Here is a 13,029-nt window from a genome sequence, read left to right on the forward strand (position 1 = left end):
AACATTGGAGTTTCATCACTTTGAATCAATGATCCATGATCCATGAAGGGAGATGAATGAATCAAGGCTGCAGCTGGTTTGTATAACCTGTCAATCTGGCCATTTCACCAGAATGCATTCCGATCATTTCTTGGATTAAAGTCTGAATCCCTGATCTTTCAAAAACACTCAAGAAGTTCAACACCATTCAAGACAAAGCAACTCCCTTATTGCTTCCCCTTCCACAAACATTCAAACCCTCCACCACCGATGTAACATCTACAAGATGCACTGCATCACCAAAATTCCTTTTACAGCATCTTGCAAACCCACAATCATTACCATCTAGAAGGAGCAGCAGATACCTGGGAATCCCACCACCTGGAGGTTCCCCCTCCAAGTCACTCACCACCCTGATTTTGAAACTTATCGCTGTACCTTCACTGTCACTGGGGCAAAATTCTGGAACTCCCTCCCGAACAGCACAGTGGGTGTATCTACACCTCAAGGACTGCAGCGATTCAGGAAGGCAACTCACCACCAGCTTCTGAAGGGCAACTAGGGATGGGAAATAAAGGCTGGCCTAACCAGGGATGCCCACATCCCAGAAATGAAAACAAAATCACAGCTCGCTGCTAGAAAGTTATGAATGGGTTGCAGATAATGGATTTTTGGGGTTGAAACACAGGTCACCGCTGTTCTCCTTTGAGGAATAGACAAGTGGAGCTACTAGGTAATGTCTTTCACTGCCTCTGTCTGGACTGTTCTCTAGCTTCCAGACAGAAGACTCCATTCTGGGGTGGGTCCCTCGGGGTGGGGGGTGGGGGGGGGGGGGGCGAGGGGGTCCATCTAGTCAGACATTCCCCATTCCCTGTGGGGGGGGGGGTCCTTCTGGTTAGGGGTTCCCTGTAGTTAGGAAGTCTCTGTGAGGGGTCCCACTAGTCAGACGTTCCTGTGGGGGGGGGGGGGGGGGGGGGGGGGGGGGTCACTTTAGTTCGGGACCCCTGGGGTTAGTCTCCCTATCCATGGGGTCCCGGGAGGGGGCCTCGGATGGACTCTGTGGGCAACTTACCTAAGGGGCTAACCCCTTGGCCCACCGCAAGGTCCACCATGCCAGGGCCACGCCTGGTAGAGATCACAAATAATCCGCGCCCACTTCCCTGGGGTGCAGAGAATCACGAGGGCCGGAGAATAAGGTGCCAGGCCTGCTAAATGGATGCAAATGGGTCATTAAGACACATTTGTATTGATTTACGTTCTCCCGCTGGCACGCAGTCTTGAACCTCACTCCAGGTGCCAGTGGAGGGTCAGAACATCACAATTGAGTTGCCGCCGATCCCGATTTTCCCCCAAACGTTCGATTCTCCATACCATCGGGAAACATGATGAAGGCGTCGCAGGACGGAGAATCCAGGCCTCAAAAAGATTTTTTTAAATTGCTACTTTAGGACTGGATTGGAATTCTTTGATATAACATCATCTGGCTATTTCACCAGAGTGCAATTCCAGTCATTTCTTGGGTTAAAGTCTGAACCCCTTATCTTCCATTTCACATTGCTGCAACTAAAATCTCCTGAATAGTTATTTAGGTAACATTGATTGTTACTGTTTCTAATATGCAAAGTCCCGTAAAATATCTCCTACATGACCAAACACAGAACGCTCAGTTTTATAAGCGGAAGACTAAACAATAGAGAAGAGATAAATCATTACATTTCATCACTTAAAATATTAATTACTGGATTGTGAATGCCTGATTTTTTTTTTTTTTTAATTGTTCTCACTAACTCATGATTTTACACCAAACAAATGAATCGTTGGGAATGACGCCCTGAAAAATAATCTGAGTGCCATTGGCTGCATAACCCACAAGTGCAAATAACAAGTAGATTTTTTAGCCTGACATAATCTTGCTTTATTTTTCTGTTAATCACAACAAACTTAATTAACTATTATGGTACTTAATGTGGCTGTAAGATTGAAATTTAAAGGAATTAAGACAATTGAAATCATTTTTATCTTTCAAAAAAATCAACATTACCACGTGGAAATAGGCTTGTCTGAATAAGTACAGGTGAGATGACAAATGCAGTAATGCAACATTACACTCAAGCCAGGCCACGGGATCATAGATGGAGGCTGATAGAAAGAGACTGACTTAAACAAGTTGAAAGACTCAGAGGGACGGTAAAGAGAGAATTGAAGTGACAGAAATGGTGACAGGATATATGGAAACAGGAGAACCAACAACATGGAGGGGGCAGTACAGGAATCAGGGCATTCAGAAAGGTAATTTTTGGCCCGTGAAGACAAATCTCCATTATAGATTTATACTGAAGTAATGAAAACAAACCAACAGAAAAATAAATGTCTGAAAAGAAATACTTATTTGTATAAGCATTCTAATTATCATGTAAAGATTACGAGTGAACTGTTTATCTTAATATTTAGATTCTTTTGGAATTTTCTAAGATTCTGAAGCACCGCTCTATGAGTTCAAACATGATTAAATCTACTGTGCTCTAGAACGTTTTGCTGGTTGACCATTATGTTTCTGGTTCATATAAAATCCATTCATACAAAATGTAAAATAGTTCATTACAAAGGGAGTATAAATAACAGGATGTGTTTTACAGAAAATTATATGTTAATTTTAATCTATTCAATGTGTTCAGTATCATCAGTATCATCTCAAAGCATGAATACAAAATAAAAATATGTAGATTGTCAATCTGTTGCTAAGAGTTCCCTGTCGTAATTCAGAAACGCTGTGTATCCACTAATGTCACTCAATCACATACATGCATCAGTGAGAGATTACACCAGACTCCATTTTCCAGCACAGTATTTCTTAATGACCATTACAACTCTAGAACCTATTTCAACAAATTGTGAATCATGATTTATGTGATAGTGATGAAATTAAACTAATGAACGTATGAAAGAGATGTAGGCCAGGGTCCTCCGTTCTGGAGTCTAAGTGCTCCTACCAGTGGAGAATTGGGACTGGTCCCTGCTAGTGCTAAGAGCAGCGTCCAGGTGCAAGTCACAGTCCTTTGGCATGCAAATATATGATGAGTGGCAAGTGCTTTGGATTCTCATCACTCTCCAGCTCGGGCTGCCATTCGGAACAGGCGCTCCCAAAGTCCAGCAGCAGGCCTCCTTCCCCCCTGCAATGCAAATATTGATGCCCCTGATCACTTCAGTTCCCCTTCCGCCTCTTCTTCAGCCACCTCCGCTTCAGCCAACACTGTTCTGTCCATGCCCCCGGCATTGCCAATGGGGCATGGTTCCCTGCCACCATGGCACAGACACTCTGGCAGTGACACCCTAGCCTGGTGTGGTGAACCTCAAGGGGGGTGATTCCATTGCTAATGTGCCCCTTGCCACTGCCAGGATGCAGAGCGGGGTTCCCCAAGGGTCTTGGGCATTGGGTAGGTGAGGGTTGTGGGTGAGGGCTTGACCCTGGGTCCCTCCTCCGGGATGGGAGTCTCGTGTCTGGACAACCCCTCCACCCCTGGGCACCCTCAAGATCAGCCTTGGCATGGTGATCTGAGGCAGCCCTCTGTTTAACATCCTGGTCAGACTTTTTAAACTCTGAATTGGCCTCTTCAACCTGTAGCCGGTTAAAATGACTAACTCCCGATTAGAATGGCCAAACCCCGATTTAAAATGGCAAACGGAAGAGGCTGAGGGGAAAATCAGCCAACAGGACTCAAACAGTCAGCTGCAGGTAAAACAGTATATTCGCCTCTGGGGAGGCCAGACAGAATCGCTACTTGCAGCCATCAACACAACAACACAACACCAGCCATCTGAATACTAATTAGCAATCCCCGGGAACAATACGCTACAAATTAGACACACAAAGCCAACCCAGACTTTTCGGCGCCAGCAGGAGCCTACACAATGAGAGGTGAACGACCACCCCAAAACCGCCCATCGATCAAGGAATCGCTCCAGCATTGGAGAATATCGAAACAAGTGATTGGGACGAAGCCCAATCATTTGGAACCAGGTACAGGGTCCGCCCCGAAAGGCAGGAAGCCCCTGGGGACTATAAGAATAGAGTCCAAGTTCAAATCGACCCTTCTTCTCCTCTCCACACCCTTCGAGACTCTTCTGCTGACCTTCTACAACAGCTGCGAGAACCGTAAGTCTTACTCCAACGCTCGCTACGAGATAGGCACTCCTGACTATCGACCTGTACCCGCTTTGAATCCCGCAGGCTCAGAACCCTTACGAAAGGCCATTCGTTTCCCTGACCTGGTGGGCCATTTCCAAAGTTAAGTATTGGCCTGTTAGTTGTAGGAAGTAGCTTAGAAGTAGAATTAATGTATAAGTATTGATTACTGTATATAATAAATGTGCGTTGATTTAACTCTTACTAAGCGGTGTGTTGGATCATTGATCATTACTCGGACTTGAACCACGTGGCGGTATCAGAAAGATACCTGGCGACTCAAGAGCAAAGGTGATAGAACAAGAGCAACTAAACTAAGGCTAAAACGAGCAACAAACCTGAACTACTCTGCCTGGCAACTGTCCAGGCAGTTCAGTGAAGAATCAATGCAGGAACACTTTCCCTTCCTTAACACCTGCTCCCTCAGCCCTATGCCTTTGAAACTGCAGCTCTGTCAGAACCTTCCTTGAAAGCCCTCAACACTTAAAAAGACATGAAATCCCTTGAGATCCTTTGAAATGCTAAGCATTTCAGAGTAGTACCTTCCACTAGCCCGTGATGGACAGCTTAATAGTTCAGTTACAGCTGCTAGGCGGTTTGTTTATTTATCTTTACCTTCACATTTGAATGTCTCTCAAGTATCCGCCATTGATCTTAACCACAACTTTTATAAGCAGTCTTGTTATGATTGACAGCTCCTGACCACTTCAACAATGCTAAGTGCTTTCTGTAGTTACAAAAGAGGAAGTGAAGCCACTTAGCTGCTTTGAAGTGGCAGCTCGCTGTGAGCAGCAGATAAGAGCAGTGACTGGGAACGGATCTGCCACAGAGAGCTGATCCCATTTTTTGGCCGACGCTCCATTCTCCCCTCAATCCGGATTCCCAACTGCAGCAGCGGGGAGCAGAGAATCCCGGTCATTAGCACAGAGCTAAAGAGAATATTTTTCAATTTGTATAGGGAAAGCACCGCACAATTTCCTCTTCACTGTAAAAGAAATGGAACTCCAGCAGGAGCAGGGCTTCAGTGCTGGTAGAAGCAATTCACAGATGACATTAGCATTGGCCTGGCAGTCTTTACACTGATCTCCAGAATTCAACGCAATACCTGCAGAGGTCTACCATGCCGGTGCATATCAGCTTGCGTCACAACTCCACCAGTTAATTTTTCGCCTCTGAGACGAAGAAGGCCTTTCCCCGGGATTTCAAGAATGTGAACATCATTACGAACCACAAGAAGGGGATTAAATCTGATTGTGAAATCTACAGGGGGGATTTCCCTCATGTCCATTGCGGATAAGATCCTGGCCCGCATCTTACTGAATCACCTTTGTCCTGTCGCTGAGGAGATCATCCCAGAGACCCAGTGTGACGTCCAACTACCATGGGGTGCTGAGGACATGGATTTTATGGCTAGGCAGATCCAGAATAAATGCCAGGAACCTCCATCGACCTGACAAACGTGTGGTTGATTTTTAAATCGTGAAACTCTTCATCCTCCAACACTTTGGCTGCCTGTTGAAGTTTGTCACCATCCTGAGATTCCGGAATGACAATATGACCAACACCGTCCTGAGTGGGGAATCTAATACTGACTACTTTCACATTCACACCAGGATTAAACAAAGTTGTGTGATCACACCCATACTATTTACCATTTACATGATCATCATCATCCAGCTGGTCCAAGATGACCTCCCATCAGGTGTCAGCATCACGTATCCCTGGACAGGAAGTTATTCAACCTGAGTCGCTTCTGGGAAAAATCAGAATTGACCACCATGGACATCCATAACCTTCAGTTTGCAAATGACCACTGTGTGATGGCTCACTCTGTACAGGACATGCAAAGGACTCTTGACCTCTTCAACATCTCCTACAAAAGGCTTGGCCTATCTTTAAGCATGGCTAAGAGGACAGTTCTTCACCAGCCTTTCCCAGGTTATAAAGTATGTGCAATACTTGCAGCAGCCATCTCTCCCAAGGGACTATCATCAATGTGGAAGTCCAGTACTGAGTCAACTGCACCAGTGCTGCCTTCTTCAAGCTGCACTAATGTGTCTTTGACAACAGAGACCTTTAGAAATCAACAAGGGTCCTGGTTTATAAGGTTATTGTGTTGACCATCCACATCTACTACAGTGAAACCAGGACTGTCTATCAGCGCCACATCTGACTGTCTATCAACGCTGGATTCTGTTATGTGCTATTACTTTCTTGATGATGAAAGTACACATAGAACACGACAATGTAGTTGCTACAAGTATTTATTCTTAGTAGTAATCATGCATTTCTCTGTATAAACAATTCCGTCTCCGTTACTGATGTCTGTACTCTTGTCTGTACTGCTACCAAGTGTCTGGCTCCCGTCCATCCTCTGATATATATATCTGTCCTGGTCTGGTTCCACCTGCTGGCGGGAGGTCATGGGTGTCTACATGTATTGGTCAGTGTCACTATTACATACAAATATATACATTGGTACAACTATGTACAATTATGCATAGACATGCCTATACGCATATCACCACAGATTCCACACGAGTGGCAACAGCCTGCCACTAGTACGCAAGGCAGGGCTGACAAAATTCAGCCCAATTTGTGCATTTGTTTCAAAAATCAAATGAAAAGTTAAAAATTCTAGATGAAATAAATCATACTTGTAAAGTGAACAAAACAATAAAGAAAGCCAAGTGTAGCCACTGAAGCTCGAGAGAGTGATTGAAGAAATAAAACGTGTTGAGCAAGGCATTTTCATTGTTGCACTATTTATGTGAACCTAAAGTAAAGAATTAAGGTAGTTCAGAGAAATATTTTTATTTCACAGCTTGACAAGATAAAAAGGTTGCTTAGATTTCATTGCACATTTGTTGAAAAGCTGAAGCTAATTAGATTATATCGTGACGCAACTGCCGCGAGGCCAGAGACAAAGCTACAAGGCATTTAGATGAAAAACATTTTCTAAACTAAACGAAAGAAAAATCTTTACTTACTGAGATGTAGAAATATTTTATGTACTTTATCAATCATGTGGCTACGGCGAGACTACACCTGGTACCCTTCATTTGTCCATGTGTTAGGACTGGCAGAAATAAATAAATGCAACAAATCAAACCTAAAGGGAATGAAGTTTTCTTTTTAAGTTGGTTATTTTTTCAAGTGTTGGAGATCAAAATAAAGATTAAAGATTTTAGTCTTCCTGACATAGGCTGGGACTTACAAAGGAGATAATCCACATACACAACAGCATTTATTGAAAAAACTCGAGAATCTTTTTTTATGAAAAGGTGAGAGAAACAAGAATCGTAGCAGATTGGATATATATTACTGTCCTGTCTGATTTTAAGAAATTAGATTTGAAGAGAATAAATGCTGAAGAGATGAAATACAATATCAAAATGGGCAGAATTATATAAAGGAAAGGAAAATTGAATATTTTAAGCAAATCTACTTTATAATTCAGAGGCAGTTTGTTCCAGAAGGGAGTTGAGAGCAATGGCGGAAAGAAAAGTCATGGAATGCATGAGGGGAAATTAAACAACGTAGAAAACTTTTAAATATATTGGGAAGGAACATCTTAGGCAGAAATATATAAGCAAGCAGAGAAAGAACAAGAGACTCATCAGTTGCACTGAATGAGCATGAGGGAAATACTGGTATTCTGTGTTTAAAAGGTGTTCTAAAGGAGTATTTTGATTTTAGGCCGCAATAACACTGCCTCCATTTTTGTTATAGCTCACTTATTGTGCATGTTCAGTCTTTTTTTTAAATTAGTAACCACTTCGCTCGTCGCTTTCATTGACCCCTTTGCTCCCTCCCACTCATCTCTTCCCTCTCCCAACCCATTTTCTGCTTCCCTCCCCTGACTCTCCCATTCACCCTTCCCTCCCCTGAACCCATCTCTTGCTGCCTACCTCCCCTGACCTCCCCAGAGCAAGCAGGAGGATTGGGGAGGGAAATGGCCAGCAGGAGAGCAAGAGAATGAAGCGGCAAGCAGGAGAATTGGTAGAGGGAGACGCGAGCAAGAGGGTCGGGAGATGTGTAGAAAGTAGCAGGCAGGAGGTCAGTAGAAAGAGTCAGCTAATAAGATGATTTTGGGGCCAGTTGTGTTCAAGGCAGCTGATGGGTCTTTAATGCAAACAGGCCAGGAATGTAACCTACACTTATTACATGCTTTCTTATGGGGCAAGTGATTTTCATTTAGCCAGACATTTTTTAAGACTACATTATGAATGCTAAATGGAAGGTTGCTGTATAGCAGAAAATATCAAGGACAATAACAACCCATTGTTCAACTATACCAATAACTATTAATAGGAGTAGAAGGATATGGGATCATTTACCAGTGACAGTGAAAGCTGGAGTGTGATAATGAGAAAATGACAATTGCTGAATCATATTTGTGACTTTTTATAATATGAAAAGGTGGAGAAACACTTGAGTTGACGGATGAAGATGAGAGATTGGTTATCGCATTGTTACCATTACAGAGGAAGACATATTAAAAAGGCCTCAGAAAGCTTTCACAGCTCATTCAATAGGGAAACATCGCAGTGGATTTTACAGCAGCCAATAAAGGATAAGAGTTGAATCCCCAAATGACAGACCTGAAGAGTTTAAGTTGTTCGGAGTGAAGCAAAATAATCATGGAGAAGAACAGTACCTGTTTACAGAGATTTGGCGTGGTTTCAGAATGAATTCAATTCTGACAATTTATTGTTCTTTGAGGAGGTCACAGGTGTGATGCCAGGTTCATGGGGTGTATGCCTACAGAATTAATAGCAAATATTAGGCTGGGTTGAGACAGCACAGGCTGGTAATGTGTACGGAGTGGAAGATGAATACTGTAGGGGTCCACAGGGGTCAGTATTGGGACTGCAGTTTTCTTTATTGTTTTTATGAATGACTTGTAAGGGGGATATTATTCATGAAGTCCCAATTTTTCAGATGATGTCAAACCTGGAATAATGGTTCATGGAGGGGATCAACTTGCACTAAACAATCGGATCTGGACAGAATGGCCATGAGATTAGGTAGAAGAAACAGAAAAGGGGATTACATGTTACAGAATTGTGTAAACCTGATAATTGAGTTTTGCTGGTTAGTTCATTAAAACCTTGTTTTAATGAACTAATGAAACAATTCCTTGTTTGCTATCAGTGAAGAAAGCAACTAAAATGTTGGTATTGCTCCCCTGAGACTGTAGTGTCTGAAAACAATGGAGGATTGGGAGGAAAATAGATAGGCAAGCTTTAAGATTTTGACAGGTATAGAGATTTTGGATCGCGGGAGCTAACAAGGAGCAAAGGATACAGTTCAAGGTTCAGTGTGTCATAAAGTAGTGGGAAATTTAGCCATTTTGTTTTAGTCAGCAGTTGATAAAATTGTGGAACAGATTACCAATATGGTTTGGTAACTCCACATGGATTTAAATAAGGGTTGGATGAAGTCCTGTTACGAGTTGAGCATCCATTATCCGAAATGCTTGGGGCCGAGTGTGTATCAGATTTCGGAATATAATTTTGGAGGGGATGAAACAGCCTGTTCCTGGGACCTGCACATGTGCGGCGCACTGGGACCTACGCATCACCAGCGAACCTTTCCAGAGTCTTGTGAGATTTCTGACTCGTGTCATCACATCGGCATTAGAAAAAAAAGTGCAGATTTCGGATTTTCTCGGTTTTTGGAGTTTCAGAGAAGGGATGCTTAACGTGTACAAAAGTGGATACTGGCTATTCAATCCAAAATCACAGTACAGAAATCATAAAGAAGTTTTAAAGGATTAACTAAAATAGACAATGGTTATTTCCCTGCCCAAAACATTATTTTTTTGCTATGTGATGCATTGTTGAGTATTGCAGCTTGAAACACAATTTGTACATTGAACATACTTTGGTAATGGTTTCTAGATGCTGGTGCAAGTCCACATACATAATTGCATTCCTTAGTGAAATGATCACTAATATGCATTTTCTCTATACACTGTTATTAAATAGTATATGTAGAATTGACCATAAATTGGTTTCTTTTTCTAAAATGATATGACGGTTTTGTGCAATATAATGTGGGTTTTATCATTTGGCACCATTTTCAAATTCAAGAAATGCTGTCGCTAATGTCCCATTCTTGTGTTACTCCCAGATTAATTGGGACTTTCGGGATGGTATTACAGAAGGTAGTGGAAGAAGGACATCTGGAAATTGCAGACACATTAATAGATGACAACAACAGCTCAATCAGGGTAAGTGTTTTGAACTTTTTTCTCTCTTCCTAGTGTTTGGCTCCCTTCATATCCTCCCACCTATCTTTCAACAGAGAAGGCAAACAGAAGGAAAGCTGTACAGTCCAAACAAAGGAAGATGAGGCCTCTTTGATATCCAGACTCAGAACATAGGGCAATTTTACAGCCTCCTTGCTGATATATTTGAAGATGGGAGAGCACATAAAATAAAGCGGGTGTCCCACCCCAAATAATGGCCACCTAAGGATGTATTCCAACTCCAGCACAATAATAGGTATGGCTGGGGAAGGCAGCTGGCCAGGCAGATTTCATGGGTGAATGTGGGAATGAAATGAGGATCCCCTCTTCCCACCAGGGCCCCCTCCAAGGTGATAAAATACCAATTGTGCCCCCCCCCCCTCTAAAACCCATTCCACTGCCACCCTCCCCCACCTTGCTGTGGTCCCCAAAGCCTCTCTGGAAAAAATACTCATATTTACCTTCAAGTCTGGCATCTACATTCTTCCTTTCCGGGGACTACTTGCTTCTGGCGGAGCTGGGAAGATGGAACTATCGGCCAATTGGATTGGCCATAAGCTCTCCAGGGTGGGGCTTCCTGTCCCTGAGGGTGGGCATTCCACTCTTCCCTCATTTAGACCTCCACCCCTAGCCTGTTAACACTGAAGGGCATAGTTTCTATTGACTTTGCAATTAATGTTGGGGGGGGGGGGGGGGGGGAGAATACATATGGAATACATTTTCCATAATATTCCCCCCAAGTTGAGAGCCAGGTTTGAGCTGTTGCCAGTGTGATACACTCTGCTCCCACTCCTTCCATCACACTTTGTTTGATGGTACATTACTACAGATTAGTGAGCAGTGTCTCCTGTTGGCCAGTAACTTCCTCGGAGTGGCTATCAGTGGCAGATTGTCATTCCGTACTGACTTGCCTGTGCTTAAATTGTAAAACATCTGTTTCACATGGCCTTTCTGACTCAGGCCGGGTGAGACTGAACATCGGAGGGTGGGAGCTTTGGACGTTTGGGTGGGGCAGTGGGAAGGGTGGAGTTTCAGACATGGCGGGATGGGATTCAGAACTCGGGGTGAAATTGAACATCGTGGGGGGAGTTGAACATGGGGAAGGGGGAATCGGGCATGAGCGGATAAGTCAGGTATGGGGGAGGAGTTGGACATTTGTGGGGAGGTGGGGTTGCAGGGCTGCCATGGGGCCAGATCCGGTTGGGGGGTGGGTCAGCTTGTGGGAGGCTCATTTGAATCAGGAGGTGGAAGAACTGGTGTGGGCCAGGCCCTGTTGTTGGGGGTGGGGGGCAGAATATTTTGCGGGTGGGAATACCGTGAGGGGTGGGATGCGTAGTTGGGGGGCTGGTGATCTGGGGGGTGTCCCCTGTAGGGTTCAGACTGGGTCTTTAAAATAGTTACTCTGAATGGAATTGCTTTTTTCCCCCTTCTAACTCTTTCAGAGTAACTATGGTCACGTTCTAACCAAACAAAATAATCCCATTCTGGGCGGGAGTAACGAGTAAAAGCACCAGGAATGACCCCGCTATCTAACGGCACTCTGTTCTTATTTTGGGCCCGGTGCGGCAACCCCCCCACCAGGCCGCTCTTAATATCATTTCCTGCACTAAGGGGATCCGACGAGCAGATCTCCTCAGTGCAGGAAGAATTGGGAACCCATTTTTAAATGGTGACATTATCGACCACCCCCCCGACACAACCCCAGACCTACCCACAATGCCCCAACTCACCTGTTGGGAGGTACTTATTCCCGTCCCACAACCCGCCACGTACTGGCTGGCACACCCGGGCCTGATCCCCGGTACAAGCAAAATGCCAGCTTGGCACTTTGGCACTGCCAACCTAGTGTATTGAGCAGCCAGGGGCTTGCCCAAAAGGGACTCGCAAGTGAGACTTTAAATTCTGTGTCCCAGACCGGCATTCCCGATGGTCCCAGTTTGGGATGCTAGACTGGAATGCCACAGCAGCAGCTTTATTTCTGTTCAGGAATAAATCTATTTCATTTAGCCAGGCCTCTGCTGGAATTATTACAATATGTAAAAGAAATAGCAGTTAGAACTTTATTTAACTACTGCTGCTTCACTTGCGAGGAGAGCCACTGATTGATCAGACTGAAGATTTCAGATGCACTTGTATTTAATAGTTTTGCTCCCATGCTAGCAGGCCTATCATGCAATTGCTTCCTGTTGGGGCCCAGGGTGGCCCAGAATGTATCCTGCTTTCCACTTCCAAGAGTATAGCTGAGTCAAGGGATTCCCAATCTACAGTCTGGGAGTTCCACCAGATATGCCTCAAAATGTAGGCAGGGCAGGCGGGCAAATGGGTGAAATGCTAAACTCCACCAATTGAATTTGCCTGCATTGAAGTTGCAGAAACAACTCAACAGAACCAGGGTCACTTCAAGCATCCAACCGTCCTGCTTAACCACATTCAAATCCTGTCCCAACAAAGAGCTTTTATTTTAAATGCATTCAAACAGTCAGAAATCATCTTCTTTCCAGATAACATTGGCTTTCAATTGCAATCAATAATTAATGTCTAAGTTCCATTAGCAATAGAATTAAGCAGTTCAGGTGGTTTTCAATCTCTAAATGTACCAGCAACACAGAAA

At 44.0% G+C, this 13,029-nt stretch overlaps 1 protein-coding gene across 12 annotated transcripts in view; it reads left to right on the forward strand.

Annotated features, from left to right (window-relative positions):
- otofa (otoferlin a) overlaps positions 1–13,029 on the forward strand; it is a 532,520-nt gene that overhangs the window by 171,332 nt on the left and 348,159 nt on the right. For all 12 annotated transcript variants that reach the window (XM_072498930.1, XM_072498920.1, XM_072498925.1 and 9 more), the window contains exon 4: positions 10,301–10,400. In XM_072498930.1, coding sequence (XP_072355031.1) covers positions 10,301–10,400 — 100 coding nt within the window. The remainder of the gene's footprint in view (positions 1–10,300; positions 10,401–13,029) is intronic.

Source organism: Scyliorhinus torazame, chromosome 4, assembly GCF_047496885.1.
Source record: "Scyliorhinus torazame isolate Kashiwa2021f chromosome 4, sScyTor2.1, whole genome shotgun sequence".
Taxonomy (NCBI): Eukaryota; Metazoa; Chordata; class Chondrichthyes; order Carcharhiniformes; family Scyliorhinidae; genus Scyliorhinus; species Scyliorhinus torazame.